The sequence below is a fragment of the Schistocerca gregaria genome, chromosome 4, assembly GCF_023897955.1.
Source record: "Schistocerca gregaria isolate iqSchGreg1 chromosome 4, iqSchGreg1.2, whole genome shotgun sequence".
Lineage (NCBI taxonomy): Eukaryota > Metazoa > Arthropoda > Insecta > Orthoptera > Acrididae > Schistocerca > Schistocerca gregaria.
Window position 1 is genome coordinate 195,127,021 of NC_064923.1, and position 19,761 is coordinate 195,146,781.

Here is a 19,761-nt window from a genome sequence, read left to right on the forward strand (position 1 = left end):
GCAGGCAGTAGGTGTTTTATTGTCTTTGGAGATTCTCCTGTCCAGATATGAAAGCATATCGACGAAATCAATAGGGAACTGAAACGTTTGTTATGTATGTATGAATGAATGACCGAGGCCTCCTATCGCTGTTCTTAACTGTACTACTGTAACTTCTTAACAGTAACTTGCGAGATAGTTCCACACTTGCCAACAGGCTGAACGGAATAACTCTGTTGTGAAAAAGAATGCTTATTGTGTGGCAACGTCCTACATCTTTGCTTAAAAATAAAAGTGAACTTAAGCGCTCACATACACTCAACCACTCATACCATACAACAGAAAATACAGATATAATTATAAAATTACAATAAAATTTAGTATTCAAGTAGGTAAGAAAGACTATTTCAGCTCGTGGGGAGCACTGAATATTAGTGTTACTCTTATTAACATTTCTTATAAATGCTTCCAGAATGAGATTTTCACTCAGCATCGGAGTGAGCGCTGATATGAAACTTACTGGCAGATTAAAACTGTGTACCAGACCGAGACTCGAACTCGGGACCGTTGCCTTTTGTCGGCAAGTGCTCTACCAACTGAGATACCCAACCATGACTCACGATTCCCTCCTCACAGCTTCAGTTCCGCCAATACCTCGTCTCTTACCTTCAAACAGTGGTAGAGCAGTTGCCCGCGAAAGGCAAAGGTTCCGAGTTCGAGTCTCGGTCCGGCACACAGTTTTCATCTGCCAGGAAGTTTCAGGTTGTAAATGTTTGAACTGTTGTGAATCTAATGAAACTGTGCAGAGCAATTCAGGGGCTCTACAGCTTTCCAGAATGTAGCTTTACTCTGTGGAGTGACCACCGTCCTGCATAGCTACTTAGCAAACATGTTTTCACGGACATGAGTTACAATTCAAAATATCGTGTACGCTGTCCCCTCTGCAAGTCCCAGAAGTCTGTAACGGAAATTTCCGAACTCCCTGTTAACAGACTAAGATAACTGTCTGTGGAGGTTTAATTCTTTTCAGGTTTAAAACACGTGAAAGTAAATAATGCACAGTTTGACCATTTCATCGAATAAGTTGCACATAATCCAAAAACCAAGCACACTAACCAAAATTTATTGCCAACCAAGGAAATCTGATGAAATTTTAGCCCTGACTGATATGTAATACACGTAGTAGTGATAAAGTGACATTCTTCAACAGGTCAAAGGGATTGGCGCGAATCGCTATGTGAAGTGTTTAGATGTGTAATGTTAATAGAAATATGCACCGTATGGTTAGTTTTGTTGGTATTGCAACGGCACATCGAGGCTGTATAAGGGCAGTGGCCAGGTTGGCCAAGATCGGTTCGCTTTGGGAGATCGGTAAGTCAAGACGTGCGTTCGTGATCGGCTTGTCAGTAGCATTAGGGTTTGAAAGTTTTTTAGTCACAAGTTTAGGACATGTGGAATTTCTGCATGATTTCTGGAGCTTAGAAGTTTTCCCACCTTCAGGCTCGTGGACTTTAGCTTTGAACTGGAGCGTTGTGTTTAAAGACTTGTGGAATTGCAGCACAGTTTCGTAGTCTTTGAAAGTTATTCACAACCGATTTTTTGAACTTTAACCTTGAAAAGCAATGTAGTAGCCTGACTTCGTGCATTCTGAATCTGAGTCACAAACAAATCTTCCGCTGCATTCACAACATTAAGGATCAATCAATATCTTAATTACTGAACAGTACTCAGCTTGTGTTTAGCACGTTTATTTGTTTCGCCAATCATAATCTTCTCTGTAACTTAATCAAGCTGTAGGAAGTTAAGATAACAGTAACAGGGTAATGCGGCAGGTATATGGCCTTCTGTTAGACTTACACAGGCAAAAAACTTTAAAACTCGATCTCGCACTCATTTAAGAGTGTAATTCTCTTTGCATGCATAAAAAGTAGGTGCTGTTCGTTAATTTTTTTCAAAAAAAAAAACAAAAAAATCTGAAATTTCCAATTCTTATACTGTTATCTGTAGGAAACATTTTTCTGTCCACATATAACGCTCTCTGTAAGCGCTGTAACCGCTGCACAAAGTGGAGAAAGACTCCTTGCAGCCAAAACACTAGTCATCTACTGAACTTGTAACAAAATAATTTTATGTAACTCATTTAAAACATTTTATATCAGCATACATAGGATAATTCAAAAATTTTACCTTCTAACAGTATGGTGACGAATTGAAACAAATGTCATTTTCTTCGCCCAAACAGTCGATATAAAAGCGTGCTTTGAAAATAGACTTTTGAAGATATAGCAGAACGGTTACGTGCGATGGTATAGAATTCAATTTAGAATAGTGGCATCAAGAGCCAATCAAAATCGTATGTAGCTGTTCTCAAGTTATGTTTCTGGTCAATTTGAGATATACAGGTTCTAGAAAAACGCATTTTTGATTACTTTTCTAGTAGTTAAGATTAAGATGCTTCTAGTCAGCTGTCTCTGGACAATTCAGAAATTCTTCAAGGTCCAAAAGGACTCCTACGCCACCTTGTTCGTGGCTATGGTGGTCCTTCTGGCCTCTTTGTCAGCTTCTCTCATCCACTGCTCTGTTCCCTCGATAAGCTTTTCATGCGTTTTTTTTCAGAAGTTTAACGGGCTAGTCCGATCTCAGGTTCGAGCACGTTCATATTGTTATTGTTGTTATCTTCAGTCCAAAGACTGGTTTGATGCAGCTCTCCATACTGCTCTATCCTGTGCAAGCATCTTCACCTCCGTGTAAATACTGCGTCCTACAACCTTCTGAATCTGCTTAATGTATTCATCACTTGGCCTTCCTCTACGGTTTTTACTCCCTCCCCCCTCCCCCCACGCTGCTGTCCAGGATTAAATTGATGACCCCTTGTTGCCTTAGAATGTGTCCTACCAACCGACCCCTTCTTCTAGTCAGGTTGTGCCACAAATTTCTCTTCTCCTCAGTTATATTCAGTATCTCCTCATTAGTTACGTGATCTACCCATATAATCTTCAGCATTCTTCTGTAGCACCAGATTTCAAAAGCTTCTATTCTCTTCTTGTCTAAACTGTTTATCGCCCATGTTTCACTTCCATACATAGCTACACTCCTTACAAACACTTTCGGAAAGGACTTCCTGTCACTTAAATCTATACTCGATGTTAACAAATTTCTCTCCTTCAGAATCACTTTTCTTGCCGTTGCCAGTCTACGTTTTATATCCTCCCTACGTCGACCACTATCGGTTATTTTCTTCCCCAAATAGGAAAACTCATTTACTACATTAACTGTCTCATTTCTTAATCTAATTCCCTCGACACACCTGATTTAATTCAAGTACATTCCATTATCCTCGTTTTGTGTTGGTTGATGTTCATCTTATATCATTTTTCAAGACACTGCTCATTCCGTTCAACCGTTCTTCCAAGTCCTTTGCGGTCACTGACAGAATTACAATGTCATCGGCAAACCTCAGAGCTTTTAGTTCTTTTCCCTGCACTTCATCCTTACCCGAAATTTTTCTTTGGTTTCCTTTACTGTTAGCTCAATATGCAGACTGAATAATATCGGGGATAGACTATAACCCTGTGTCACTTCCTTCTCAACCACTGCTTCCTTTTTATGTCCCTCGATTCTTAAAATTGCCATCTCGTTTCTGTACAAATCGTAAATACCCGTCCGCTCCCTGTATTTTACCCCTGCCAACTTTAGAATTTGAAAGAGAGTATTCCAATCAACATTGTCAAAAGCTTCCTCCATATCTACAAATCGTATAAATGAAGGTTTGTCTACAGGTTTGCCTTTCCTTAACCTATCTTCTATGAGAAGTCTTAGGGTCCGTGTTACCTCGCGTGTTCCTACATTTCTCCGGAATCCAAAATGATCTTCCCTGAGGTCGGATTTTACTAGTTCTTCTATCTTCTGTAAAGGATTAGTGTTATTATTTTACAATCTTGACTTATTAAACTGGTAGTAAGGTAATTTTCACGCCTGTCAGCACATGTTTTCTTCGGAATTTCTTGCTCACCAAAAGGAAGAGTTTTGTCATGGCTGCCTCTCCCAAGGACATCAGTAGGTCTACCGGAACGTTGTCTACTTCGGGGTCTTGTTTCCACTGAAGTCTTTCATTGCTTTGTCAAAGTCTTCTCGTAGTATCATATCTGCCTTCCATTTCTATAATACATCCCTCAAGTAGATCTCCTTTGTACAGACCTTCTCTACACGCCTTCTATCTTCCTGGTATCCCTTCTTTGCTTAGGACTGGTTTTTGTTCTCCTAATGTCTTACCCCTAGTGATATATGCTTCTACATCCTTACATCTGTCCTCTAGCCATTCCTGCTTATCCATTTTGCGCCTTCTGTTGATCTAATTTTTTAGTTTATTTGTATTCCCTTTCACCTGCTTTTTTATATTTTCTCCTTTCACCAATTAAATTCAAAATCTCTTGTGTTACCCAAGGATTTCTACTAGCTCTAGAATTTTTACTGACTTGCTCCTTTGCTGCCTTCTCTATTTCATCTCTCAAAGCTACCTCTTCCTCTTCTACTGTATTCTTTTTCATTGCTCTTGTCAATCGTTCCTGTATACTCTCTCTGAAACTCTCGACAACCTTTTGTTCTTTCCGTTTATCTTGCTCACTAGATGGTAGAGTTTTGTCAGGACTGGCTCTCCCAAGGCCGTCAGTAGTTCTAATGGAATGCTGTCTACTCCCAGGGCCTTGTTTCGACTCAGGTCTTTCAGTGCTCTGTCAAACTCTTCACGCAGTATCATATCTCCCATTTCATCTTCATCTATATCCTCTTCCATTTCCATAATATTGTCCTCAAGTACATTGCCCTTGTATAGACCCTCTATATACTCCTTCCACCTTTCTGCTTTCCCTTCTTTGCTTAGAACTAGGTTTCCATCAAAGCTCTTGATATTAATGCAAGTGGTCGAGCATACAAACCATAAAAACGTAGGTCGAATGTTTAACTAATAATGAGAACCCCAGCATTATGCTGATTTTGTGTGGCTTTAAGCAATTCTAATGCTAACTGAAGGCAGGACTTTCATGTAATATTGCTCTAGGATATTTTTTTTTCGGATAAACGCAATTATCAGATCCCCAAAGTCAATTCATTCAGGTGGAATTTTTATACATTTGTGTAACCTGTTTCGTGATTCAGCATCTGATATGATACCAACCTTCTGCTGTCGTTGTTTCTACACCCACAAACTTTCAAGAACTATTTGATAATGGATAAAATAATACTGAATCATACTACTTTACGTAGTGCACTGACCTAAAAAACAAACCTGTACTGACAATCTAATATTTCTATTGTAAAGCTAATAGGAATAGAGAGAACCAAAATAGAACACGTTTATGCTTTACGGCAATTATGTCACATAAGCGTACAGTTATTTGATATTAAGAAGTGGCCCATGCTGCTGGGTGATTTTTTCCACCGTGTAGAAACTTTTGGAACCGATCGACGAGAAGATACGGAACAAAAAAGTCTAATTAACTTATGTCCGGAAATGCATGGTTTCCGTGCTAGAGATATTTATTCAACCACACATTGTTACCTAGACCTCGGTGTAATACGCGCTGTATCATGAAGTCAGTTACAGTATGTGTTGAAAAGGGTTTCCATGTGCCTCAAAGCTTGCGTGTACGCGTCGTAGCATGTTATGTCTCACATGTTCGAAACATCAATGACACTTTTTCCAGCAGGGGAGGCAAAGTCACCCACAAGAAACGCCGATAGTTCCAGCCCCGCTGGGCGACGTGAAAGGAAGACTGGTACCGAAATACGATCGCCGATTATCCCGGCCCACACATTCCGGCTGCACCGATGCTGATGATTCGCTGTCATCATACGGTGGGGGTTCTGCATATTACCTCACAGAAAGACTTTTACCAAAAAGATACCACTACACTAAAGTGGGCTTCACCTGTGAATAGGGTGGATGACACAAATCACGGAAGCGTGGTTGCCTGGTGAAGAAACCTGTGACAAAACTGATCCTGATGTGGAAAGTCTGTCGCTAGTAAGCCCTGCACACGCTGTAGGTGATAAGGATAGTAACAATTGTTATGGAGAATGTTCCACACAGTCGTCTGGCTTGCTCTTTACTGGCGAGTCAGTTGCCTGGTACTGACACGGCGGTCGCTTTCCACAATATTAATCAAATTTTCCTCCAAGTCTTTTGTCGGAACATTTCGGGTACGTCCTTCAGGGTTTCTTGCTTCCTGAAACAAGCCTGTCTCAGACAAACGGTGAAACGCTGTTGCAAACATTGAATGGTGTGCTTATTGTCAGCGAGGATAAGTCTCGTGATACAAATTGTCATATGCCTTTCCGTAAATTCATACCATGTCAACAAGCTATCGATTCGAATACGGAACCATTATGTAGAACACTGTATGACGTTCAAGGTCCGTCAGCAAGAAAAGTGAATGGGACACAACATTACAAGAGAGGGCGCTGGTGCAGTGTCACCATATAGGAGGATACCATGCTTTCTATAACTGTGGCTGCATGGTACAGCGCGTATTACACCGCAGTCTCTGTAACAAAGTATGATTGAATAGATTGTCTCTAGTATGGATACCAAGAACTTCCGCGCATAATTCATTAGACCTTTTTTGTTCCGTATCGTTTATCAATCCCTAGAATTTGTACACGGTGGAAAAATCAACCTGTATACTTCTACATTAAGAAGACCAATTTACACACATTAAAAAAAGTTTTGCATTACATCGGTTCAGAGAGTTCCCGAACTTGTACAGAAAATTGGAATAGAGATCAACACAAACATCATTTCCGCCCTTTTTATTCCTCATGAAAACCACACATTGCATGTTGTACCACCAGAGGTGGTGGTCCAGATTGCTGTTCACACCGGTACCTCTAATACCCAGTAGCACGTCCTTTTGCATTGACGGATGCCTATATTCGTCGTGGCATACTATCCACAAGTTCATCAAGGCACTGTTGGTCCAGATTGTCCCACTCCTGAACGGCGATTCGGCGTAGATTCCTCAGAGTGGCTGGTTGGTCACGTCGTTCATAAACAGCCCTATTCAATCTATCCCATGCCTGGAGGACACACTGGCCACTCTAGTTGAGCGATGTTTTTATCCTGAAGGCCATAGTCCGTTGGTAGTGGTCATCCACTGCAGTAGTAGCACTTGGGGGGCTTGAATGGTACATCTATCCAACAGTTTATGTCTCTCTGTATCTGCTCCATGTCCGAAAAACATTGCTTTTGTTCACTCCGAGACTCCTGGACACTTCTCTTGTTGAGAGCCCTTCCTGGTACAAAATAACGATGCGTACGCTACCGAACATCGCTATTGACGGTCTAGGCATGGTTGAACTACAGACAACACGAGCCGTGTGCCTTCTTCCTGGTTGAATGACTGGAACTGATCGGCTGTCGGACCCCCTCTGTCTAATAGGCGCTGCTCATGCATGGTTGTTCACATATTTGGGCGGTTCAAAATGGCTCTGAGCACTACAGGACTTAACTTCTAAGGTCATCAGTCCCCCAGGACTTAGAACTACTTAAATCTAACTAACCTAAGGACATCACACACGTCCATGCCCGAGGCAGGATTCGAACCTGCGACGTAGCGGTCGCGCGGTTCCGGACTATAGTGCCTAGAACCGCTCGGCCACCACGGCCGGCTATTTGGGCGGGTCTAGTGACTTCTTTGAACAGTCAGAGGGAGTGTGTCTGTGATACAATATCCACAGCCAATGTCTGTCTTCAGGATTTCTGGGAACCGGGGTGATACGATACTTCTTTTGATATGTGTATAAGAAAGGCCCATTAGTGTCATTTCAACAGTGTTAACTTTGTGTATACTTGCCTGATCTGTCTTCCATTGATATAGTTTTGCGCAAATGATGTAACGTACAAATGAAATAATGCTTTAATAACAGCTTTAGCGTAACAAACTAATGACATTACTCTCGAAATTTAGAGCAAACCATTACGTGAACCAATCCAGTAAGGAAACTCGGTCGAAGACCCAACATTCTGAGTACATCAAGACATAATCTTAAGGGAACAGTAGTGTTATCCATTGGCATTCGACAATTCCTTAATACCCTTTCTGCAATTCTAAAAACGCACGGGCGTGATTAATGATTCAGAAAAATTTTAGGTTAGATTTCGATCGTAAGGCTCTGTTGCATCCACCTAACTAATACGATCAGTGTGCTGACGTTTCAGAATATGGTGGTCATTATTACTTGTTGCGCTGTTGATTAGGCAAGGTGACTCAGCCACCCGCACACATGGGCTTTATGCAACTCTAAAAGACAGTGTGTAAAGTGAATGAATTAATGGGTCGCAACATCCCTTTCAGACCAAATTTTTTTATGGAAGAAGGAAATTTTTTCTTTCTCTGACTTAGGTGTCTTTTTAACTTTAACGATATTAGACGCAAGATTTTTACAAAATTTATGTACCCATTTTCATAACATACATTGTAGACCTGGCTTCATTTTATGGACTAAAATATCTAAATGCGAAATGTTCTCTATTGTAATAAATACACTATTGGCCAATAAAATTGCTACACCACGAAGATGACTTGCTACAGACCCGAAATTTAACCGACAGGAAGACGATTCTGTGATATGCAAACGATTAGGTTCTCAGAGCATTCACAGAAGGTTGGCGCCGGTGGCGACACCTACAACGTGCTGACACGTGGAAAGTTTCCAACCGATTTCTCTTGACCGGCGTTGCTTGGTGAAACGTTGTTGTGATGCCTGGTGTAAGGAGGAGAAATGCGTGCCATCGCGTGTCCGACTTTGATAAAGGTCGGATTGTAGCCTATCGCGATTGTGGTTTATCGTATCGCGACATTGCTGCTCGCGTTGGTCGAGATCCAATTACTCTTAGCAGAATATGGAATCGGTGGGTTCTGGAGGGTAATACGGAACGCCGTGCTGGATCCCAACGGCCTCGTATCACTAGCAGTCGAGATGACAGGCATCTTATCCGCATGGCTGTAACGCATCGTGCAGCCACGTATTGATCCCTGAGTGAACAGATGGGGACCTTTGCGAGACAACAACCATCTGCACGAACAGTTCGACGACGTTTGCAGCAGCATGGACTATCAGCTCGGAGACCATGGCTGCGGTCACCCTTGACGCTGCATCACAGACAGGAGCCCCTGCGATGGTGTACTCAACGACGAACCTGAGTGCACTAATGACAAAAGGTCATTTTTTCGGATGAATCGAGGTTTTGTTTACAGCATCATGATGGTCGCATCCGTGTTTGCGACATCGCGGTGAACGCACATTGGAAGCGTGTATTTGTCATTGCCATACTGGCGTATCACCAGGCGTGATGGTATGGTGTGCCATTGGTCACACGTCTCGGTCAGCTCTTGCTCGCATTGACGGTATTTTGAACAGTGGACGTTACATTTCAGATGTTTTACGACCCGTGGCTCTACCCTTCATTGGATACCTACGGAACCCTATATTTCAACAGGATAATGCTCGACTGCATGATGCAGATCCTGTACGGGCCTTTCTGGATACAGAAATGTTCTTCAGATCTCTCACCAATTGAAAACGTCTGGTCTATGGTGGCCGAGCAACTGGCTCGTCACGATATTCCAGTCACTACTCTTCATGAACTGTGTTATCGTGTTGAAGCTGGACGGGCAGCTGTACCTGTACACGCCATCCAAGCTGTGTTTGACTGAATGCCCAGGCGTATCAGGGCCGTTATTACGGCCAGATGTGGCTGTTCTGGGTACTGATTTCTCAGGATCTATGCTCCCAAATTGCGTGAAATTGTAATCACATGTCAGTTCTAGTATAATATATTTGTCCAATGAATACCCGTTTATCATTTCTTCTTGGCGCGACAATTTTAATGGCCAGTAGTGTACTTCTCTGGATGAACGTACACGACTATGAGACATCTCGGAGAATATTTTAAGCAAACAAAAATCCATTTTTCAATATTTTCAGAGCGTGTTACCCCGCTTAAGCGCTTTTACACATAGACAGTGTGTAAAGCGAGTAAATTAATGGGTCGCAATATCGCTTTCAACCTCGAGTTTTTCTGGAAGAAGGAAAATTTTTCGTTGTGTGATAGTGCACTTAGGTGACATTTTAACGATTTTAGAAGCAAGATTTTTACAAACAAACATATCTACCCAGTTTTATAACATACATTGTAAACCTGGCTTCATTTTATGGACTAAAATAACTAATTACGAAATGTTCTCTATTGTAATAAATACAGTCCTGGAAATTGAAATAAGAACACCGTGAATTCATTGTTCCAGGAAGGGGAAACTTTATTGACACATTCCTGGGGTCAGATATATCACATGATCACATTGACAGAACCACAGGCACATAGACACAGGCAACAGAGCATGCACAATGTCGGCACTAGTACAGTGTATATCCACCTTTCGCAGCAATGCAGGCTGCTATTCTCCCATGGAGACGATCGTAGAGATGCTGGATGTAGTCCTGTGGAACGGCTTGCCATGACATTTCCACCTGGCGCTTCAGTTGGACCAGCGTTCGTGCTGGACGTGCAGACCGCGTGAGACGACGCTTCATCCAGTCCCAAACATGCTCAATGGGGCACAGATCCGGAGATCTTGCTGGCCAGGCTAGTTGACTTACACCTTCTAGAGCACGTTGGGTGGCACGGGATACATGCGGACGTGCATTGTCCTGTTGGAACAGCAAGTTCCCTTGCCGGTCTAGGAATGGTAGAACGATGGGTTCGATGACGGTTTGGATGTACCGTGCACTATTCAGTGTCCCCTCGACGATCACCAGAGGTGTACGGCCAGTGTAGGAGATCGCTCCCCACACCATGATGCCGGGTGTTGGCCCTGATTGTGGCGCTCACCTGCACGGCGCCAAACACGCATACGACCATCATTGGCACCAAGGCAGAAGCGACTCTCATCGCTGAAGACGACACGTCTCCATTCGTCCCCATTCACGCCTGTCGCGACACCACTGGAGGCGGGCTGCACGATGTTGGGGCGTGAGCGGAAGACGGCCTAACGGTGTGCGGGACCGTAGCCCAGCTTCATGGAGACGGTTGCGAATGGTCCTCGCCGATACCCCAGGAGCAACAGTGTCCCTAATTTGCTGGGAAGTGGCGGTGCGGTCCCCTACGGCACTGCGTAGGATCCTACGGTCTTGGCGTGCATCCGTGAGTCGCTGCGGTCCGGTCCAGGTCGACGGGCACGTGCACCTTCCGCCGACCACTGGCGACAACATCGATGTACTGTGGAGACCTCGCGTCCCACGTGTTGAGCAATTCGGCGGTACGTCCACCCCGGCCTCCCGCATGCCCACTATACGCCCTCGCTCAAAGTCCGTCAACTGCACATACGGTTCACGTCCACGCTGTCGTGGCGTGCTACCAGTGTTAAAGACTGCGATGGAGCTCTGTATGCCACGGCAAACTGGCTGACACTGACGGCGGCGGTGCACAAATGCTGCGCAGCTAGCGCCATTCGACGGCCAACACCGCGGTTCCTGGTGTGTCCGCTGTGCCGTGCGTGTGATCATTGCTTGTACAGCAGTATGGTGGGTCTGACACACCGGTGTCAATGTGTTCTTTTTTCCATTTCCAGGAGTGTAGTAAAATGATCATTCAATAACTACCATGCAGAATGACAATAACGATATTCAGTTGTATATTGGAATATAGCGAACCAAGCCTATCTGTATATTCTGGTGGCCACGAGCTGCTGCGCACCGATACGGTGACTTGTTGACATTTTCGTAGTGGTGCCCAACAGTTGGCAGCACTTGCACACGATGGGAAGGTTGAACATTCACAAATTCAGGTTTCCATTGGGAAAGAAAAATGCTGTTACAGCTAAGCCTCAGTAAAAGTTAATGTACACTATTGTAGCCAGAGGGTCTGGAAGGGATAATGCGTGGAAATTCAGAGGTGGAGAAGTAATTTTCAGATCGATGATTGGTATCTTTGACAGACCACACAGCCTCCCTATCGTCCGAGACGCCGGCCTTAAACATGATACTGCTCCGGCGGATACAGCTGATGCACATGGAGGGTAAGGGCTGGTTCGACATCGCCTACAACTTCTTGGTGGGGATGGATGGCGTGGTGTACGAGGGCCGCGGCTGGGGCGTCGCCGGCAGCCACACCAAGAACTACAACGGCGTCAGCGTGGGCGTCGCCTTCATCGGCCACTTCATGCAGGAGCTGCCCTCCCCAGAGGCGGTCGCCTCCCTGTGGCGGCTGCTGGAGCAAGGCGTGCGCCTGGGCCACCTGTCCCCAGACTACCGCATCCTGGGATACTGCCAGTGCCGGCCGTCGGAGAGCCCGGGCCGCGCCTTCTTCTCGCTGATACAGACGTGGCCCCGCTGGGCTGAAACGGCGCCGCCTCCTCCACCAGAGGCCTCCAGCACGTACGTACCCTCTTCCTCTGCTACTATTGGCTTGCTGCGTAAGTTCGTAGCGTTTTTCCGTAAATTTACACTGCTGGCCTTTAAAATTGCTACACCAAGAAGAAGCGCAGATGATAAACGGGTATTCATTGGACAAATATATTGTTCTAGAACTGACATGTGATTACATTTTCTCGCAATTCGGGTACATAGATCCTGAGAAATCGGTACCCAGAACAACCACATCTGGCCGTAATAACGGCCTTGATGCACCTGGGCATTGAGTCAAACAGAGCTTGGATGGCGTGTACAGGTACAGCTGCCCATGCGACTTCAACACGATACCACAGTTCATCAAGAGTAGTGACTGGCGTATTGTGACGAGCCATTTGCTCGCCCACCATTGACCATACGTTTTCAGTTGGTTAGAGATCTGGAGAATGTGCTGGCCAAGGCAGCAGTCGAACATTTTCTGTATCGAGAAAGGCCCGTACAGGACCTGCAACATGCGGTCGTGCATTATCCTGCTGAAATGTATGGTTTCGCATTGATCGAATGAAGGGTAGAGCCACGGCTCGTAATACATTTGAAATGTAACGTCCACTGTTCAAAGTGCCGTCAATACGAACAAAAGCAAGAGCTGACCGAGGCGTGTAACTACTGGCACACCATACCATCACACCGGATGATACGCCAGTAAGGCAATGACGAATACACGCCTCCAATGTGCGTTCACCGCGATGTCGCCAAACACGGATGCGATCATCATGATGCTGTAAAAAAAACCTCGATTCATCCGAAAAAAATAACGTTTTGCAATTCGTGCACCCAGGTTCGTCGTTGAGTACACCATCGCAGGCGCTCCTGCCTGTGATGCAGCGTCAGGGGTAAACGCAGCCATGGTCTCAGAGCTGATAATCCATGCTGCTGCCAACGTCGTCCAACTGTTCGTGCAGATAGTTGTTGTCTTGCAACGTCGTCATCTGTTGACTCAGGGATCGAGACGTGGCTGCACGATCCGTTACAGCCATGCGGTTAAGATGCCTGTCATCTCGACTGCTAGTGACACGAGGCCGTTGGGGTCCAGCACGGCTTTCCGTATTACCCTCCTGAAGCCACCGATTCCATATTCTGCTAACAGTCAGGATCTCGACCAACGCGAGCAGCAATATCGCGATACGATAAACCGCAATCGCGATAGGCTACAATCCGACCTTTATCAAAGTCGAATACGTGATGGTACGCATTTCTCCTCTTTACACGAGGCATCACAACAACGTTCCACCAGCCCACGCGGGTTAACTGCTGTTTGTGAATGAGAAATCGGTTGGAAACTTTCCTCATCTCAGCACGTGGCAGGTGTCGCCACCGACGCCAACCTTGTGTGAATGCTCTGAAAAGCTAATCATTTGCATATCACAGCATCTTATTCCTGTCGGTTAAATTTCGCGCCTGTAGCACGTCATCTTTGTGGTGTAGCAATTTTCTTGGCCAGTAGTGTATATATGAAGCAGAGTGCAGAACATAGACTTTACTCATCAATAATATCCTTCACTATTTACTACAGTCTGCGAAGTCTGGACTAACGTTTCGATTCCCCAACTGTTAAAATCACTTGGTTTTGAGGCGAAGAATTCATCGAACCCCTTTCATAGCCAATTTTCAGGCAGAAAGGAAATTCTTGGAAGGTTCTTCGATAGCGAGCGGAGAAGGTGAAAATCTGAGGGTGCAAGGTCAGGTGAATAAGGAGGAGTCGGTATAAATTCCCAACCCAACTCCTGTAAAGTGTGTAGCGGATTGCGGGTGGGGATTATGGTGAGGTAGCATCATTCCACCCAGTCTTCCCGCTCGTTGCTCTAGGATTGCGTCTGCAGTTGTTGACAAGTCAGCAGTGATTGTTTCACTTATAGGAAGCAATTAGTAGTGAACCACACTGTCACTGTTCCACCAAATGCATTACATTATCTTTTGTGGATACGTACAGGTCTTATTATGGGGAGTTAGTGCTTTGTTTGTACTCAGCCATTACTTTCTTTTCCCTTTGTTAACACAAAGAGACCATTTATCGTCACTAGTAACAAAACGAAATGGGTATGGTCGGTGCTGTTCACGAGTCAGTTGATAACGAGCAAGCAGAGATCCACATATGACCACCTGCTGATTTTTTGTGATTTTCATTGTGTCTCACTGTTTAGAGGCACTAAACGCGTGGGTGTTTTCAGCTCGTTACTAAATGCAAATAAGTAGGAGGCCGAGTTGATAGCAGCTGAAGGAGTCCAGGTTGCAATAATATGCGGTACGGCACACTGTTAGAGAGAAGGATTGTTATTCAAGAAACACATAGTACAGTGAAATTATTTATCTTCAGTAGTTTGTAGGACTGCAGCTGCGGCTATGAACCGTCAATCTCGTAACATGGAATACCATGAACTAATACAACATATTCTCAGGGACTAAGCCTGATGGACCCTCCTCAGAGAATCAATGCCAACATTACAGAACTGGCTGATGGCCGGTCATGAAAGTGCGTCTGCCTAGGTTGAAATCCAGCTAAGAAGTGAACGAGGCGTACTTCATTTCCGTCGAGCTGCACAGCCCGCTAGAGTGCACTGTGCTCGGCAGACGACGGGCTGCCAACCTTGTGTTACCGCGGCGTTGTAGTAGTATCTGTGGCAATGATACTACAATTTTGACTTAAAGCATGCGGTATTCATGCACCCGATTTTTGAACCTTCTTCACTGGATTCAGATGTCGCACAATGATGGAATAATCACAGTTCGTCAAATTTGTCAGTAGTCATTGTGGGTAATTGTGGATTAATGCATTTAAACGATCTTCATCAAACTCTAAAGATCTTACTGAACGCGGAGAGTTATTAATGTCAAAACGATTCACATTAAAAAGAGAGAACCAGTCTCTCGCCGTCCTCTGGCCAATCGAGTTATCCTAAAAAAAAAAATGGTTCAAATGGCTCTGAGCACTATGGAACTTAACATCTATGGTCATCAGTCCCCTAGAACTTAGAACTACTTAAACCTAACTAACCTAAGGACATCACACAACATCCCGTCATTACGAGGCAGAGAAAATCCCTGACCCCGCCGGGAATCGGAAGTTATCCTCATACACGACGCAAATGTTTCTAGCTGCCTCCGCTGCTTTCACCCCTCTATTGAACTCAAAGAGATGAATATGTCGGAAATGTTCCGATTTCTTCACTTGACTCTTCATTTTCTATCTCCAAATGACAAAATGACAATACATAGCCTCAACTAATAACGGTGAGCTACAAATAAAAAATGACAACTATAATTAAACCCGTAGCAACCGGAATACCAACATGTAAAACAAAATCGCTAAAAACTTATGCCCCGACCTAGTACATTAAAGTAGACATTAGGAAAAATAAAATGACTATATAATAATTCCAAGTCAAAAGTAGGCAGGTAGGTGCAAAGTGTATTAGCGAACAGTCATTTCATAAGTCTTGGTTGCAAAACACTGAAATGAATTACTTACTGAAGAATGGGAAAACTGGTAGAAAAAAGGGTCGGTGTAAATAAGTTTGGATTGCGGATGAATATATGAACATGCGAGACACCATAAAAGATAGGTTAAGGGGAGTAGGACGTCAAACGGGCCGACTTGGGGCAGGAGAGGCATCTCAGGACATTTTAATTTCCAGTGTCTATACTTTTACAAATAAATTCATAAAACTTTGTCAGCATCACCAGAAAGGATTCAGGATTGACACTCATTGCAGTGGAAGTTCTAAAACATAACAAAATATATATTTTTACGTGCGAAATTTCATCATTTTTTCACTTACTAATGGCTGCATTTGTCGCTATAGGTACACTTTTCTTCATAAGTTAGAGAGATTCTTCGATGAATTTTGCACAGCATACATACCATACTCACAGGTGTATGAAACTCTAGAATTTATTTAATTTATGAAAAAACGAATGAAATGTTACATTTTAAACTTCATGTTTAGAAAAAACAAATTTTATAGTTAAATACCTCAATTTTGACCACAGTTTTTAATATACTTGGAAAATTCTAGAGTTTAATACACCTTTAAGTATGGCTTGTATGCTGTGCAAAATTCATCGAATAATCTCTCGTACTCATGAAGAAATGTGTACCTATAGCAACAAATGCTTCCATTAGTAAGTGAAAAAAATGATTCAATTTAATACATAAAAAATTACTTCGTTATGTTTTATAATTTCCAAGTCAAACACCATTTTTGTAAATACAGCTTTAAAAATGTTTTAATACAACTTAATATTTTCATAAAAATCATCGTGGCCTACTTCACACCATTAGGGGTTGAATGGCCAGAAAACTCTGCTACTCGTATTTTTGAATTTCTAATAAAAGAAGCGAAATACAAATTTTGAGAGATTTAGTTTCAAAAATGCTTTCGTAATGAAATATTATCATACAAATTTTCATCCCCTATTTCACCCCCCCCCTTTCCGTTATACATGTGGTCCAAGGGTAGACTCTTTGACTAGTAATGAAAATCCGCGGTCCCGGGTTGAAAACCCGCCACTTCTTAAATTTTGATTAATAATCGTCATTGACGGTCGAAGACTTCCGGCCTAAGAAGCCACCTTCATTCTGCCATCGGCCTTGTGAAAGAGGGCGGATGAGCGGACAGAGGTTCAGCGCACTCTCTTGTCCTTGGGGTGCCAAACTGACCCTAAAGGCGGAAGAATCAGATATTATCAATGACGTGAGGATGCAGTAGGCAATGGAAACCACTGCATTAAAGATACATAACGTGCATCCACGGGACTTGTGGCCAGTAATTGAAAAAGTGTCATGATGATCTATCCAATTGCAAAAGAGTCAGGAATAGTCCACCATTCAGATCTCCGGGAGTCGGGGCGTGGAATGTCAGAATCTTGAAGGTGGTAGGGAAACAAGAAAATCTAAAAATGGAAATGCAAAGGCTAAATCTAGATATAGTTGGGGTCAGTGAAGTGAAATCGAAAGAAGACAAGGATTTCTGGTCAGATGAGTGTAGGGTAATATTAACAGCAGCAGAGAATGGCATAACGGGTGTAGGATTCGTAATGAATAGAAGGTAGCGCAGAAGACGTGCTACTGTGAACACTTCAGTGATAGCGTTGTTCTTATCAGAATCGACAGCAAGCCAACACCGACATAGGAAAAATACTATTCACATAATTTCGAAGAATGCAAGAGCCGACAAGTTCGAGAATTATCTCACAACCAGCTTAACAGCTTATGCATCGAAGCTGTCGACAAGAATAATATACAGAAGACGAAAAAAAAACTGACGATCTTTTAGATGACGATGAGATTGGCTCTAGAAAGGTAAAGGCCTTGGTGAGGAAATTCTGATAAAGGAAAGAAGACTAAAGAAAAATCTAGACATGTTCATAGTGAGTCGACCTGGAAAAAGCCTTCGACAATGCAAATTGGAGCAAAATGTTCGAAATTCTGAGAAAAATATGGCTAATCTAAAGGGAGAGACGGGTAACATACAATATGTATAAGAACCAAGAAAGAAGGGAGGTAGACTTTCGCCCCTACTGTTCAATCTACACATCGAAGAAGCAATGATGGAAAGAAAAGAAAGGTTCACGAGTGGAATTAAAATTCAAAGTGAAAGGATATCAATGATACGATTCGCTGACGACATTGCTATTCTGAACGAAAGTGAAGAAGAATTATATGATGTGCTGATTGGAATGAACAGTCTAATGAGAAGAGAATATGAACCGAGAGTAAAACGAAGAAAGAAGAAACTAATGAGAAGTAGCAGAAATGAGAACTACGAGAAACTTAATATCAGGATTGATGGTCACGAAGTAGATGAAGTTAAGGATTTCTACTGCCTAGGCAGCAAAATAACCAATGAAGGACGGAGCAAGTAGGACATCAAAAGCAGTCTAGCTCTGTCAAGAAGAGCATTCCTGGCCATGGGAGGTCTACTGGTATCAAACATAGGCCTTAATTTGGGGAAGAAATTTCTGAGATCGTATGTTTGGAGCGCAGCATGGTGTGGTAGTGGAACATGGACTGTGGAAAAACCGGAACAGAAGAGAATTAAAGTATTTGAGGTTTGGTGCTACAGACGATTGTTTAAAATTAGGTGGACTGATAAGATAAGGAATGAGGAGGTTCTGCGCAGAATCGGAGAGGAAAGAAATATGCGGAAACCACTGATAAGGAGAAGGGACAGGATGATAGGACATCTGTTAAGACATGAGGGAATGACTTCTATGGTACTAGAGGGAGCTGCAGAGCACAAAAACTGTAGAGGAAGACAGAGATTGGAATACATCGAGTAAATAATTAAGGACCTAGGTTGCGAGTGCTTCTAGGAGATGAAGAGATTGCCACGGGGGAGGAATTGGTAGCGGCCTGCTTTAAACCAGTCAGAAGACTGATGACTCAAAAAGAAAAAAAAGTGTGTTGAACTCCCAAAAAGTCACTGAAATAGGTTTTTCTAAATTTTTAATCATAAAATTCAAAGACCAGTTTTCATATAGGTCGCTTTAAAAATGATTTAAAAATTATGTATTTTCAACGAAACTTCCATCCAAAACTGCCGCACTCATTTTTTATTTGTCACCAAGAAACCAAATAAAACTTTTCGTAGTTCTGGGTTCAAAATTCCCTTAATAGCGACTTGTTTTCAAAAAAATGTTTCGTCCCCTACGTCACTCGCCTAGAGGTGGTGTTTCGAAACATTCCTTACTAAACGACGCCTACCTTATGAGATGAACACTGTCTCCAAATTTGAAGTTTCTATCCTCAGTGGTTTGGGCTGGGCGTTGATGAGCCAACCAACCAGTTTGTCAGGACATTTCCTTTTATATGTAGTTTTAGACAATGCTTTTGACAATGTTGGTTGGAATACAATGCTTGAAATTCTGAAAGTAGCGGAGATAATATACATGTTCGAAAGTTTATCTAGAGCTTGTACAGAAACGAGACTGTTGTTACAAGAGTCGGAGGAAATAGTAGGGATATGGACAACCTATCTCACTTAACACTTAAACGCAGTACTGAACTGTGCAATATATTTCTGTGACTTTATCGCCTCTTATTCATTACATCATAATCACGACTCACAAGCCACGCCTGTTTTTGTTAAGATGTCACGTTGGTGTGAAATTCAAAAGAAACTGATGAAACAGGCAATTACTATGTATCCGCCATGTTCCATCTAAGTGCCTGTAGCGGGAGTCATGAACAATAGAGGTCGACTTTAGCCTTGTTCTGCACACCTACGTGATGCATGTTTCGCTAGCCAGTGAGCGTACTGTGGTGTTCTGAGCACTCTGATATGAATGTCGCATAAAAATGGTTCAAATGGCTCTGAA

General features: G+C 43.2%; 1 protein-coding gene across 2 annotated transcripts in view; it reads left to right on the forward strand.

Moving 5' to 3' along the window:
- The window catches only part of LOC126267343 (uncharacterized), a 160,331-nt gene that overhangs the window by 69,235 nt on the left and 71,335 nt on the right, over positions 1 to 19,761 (forward strand). For both annotated transcript variants that reach the window (XR_007548996.1, XM_049972465.1), the window contains exon 3: positions 11,973 to 12,411. Coding sequence is in view for 1 of the 2 variants with exons in the window: in XM_049972465.1 (XP_049828422.1) it covers positions 11,973 to 12,411 (439 nt within the window). In the remaining variant the exon portion in view is untranslated. The remainder of the gene's footprint in view (positions 1 to 11,972; positions 12,412 to 19,761) is intronic.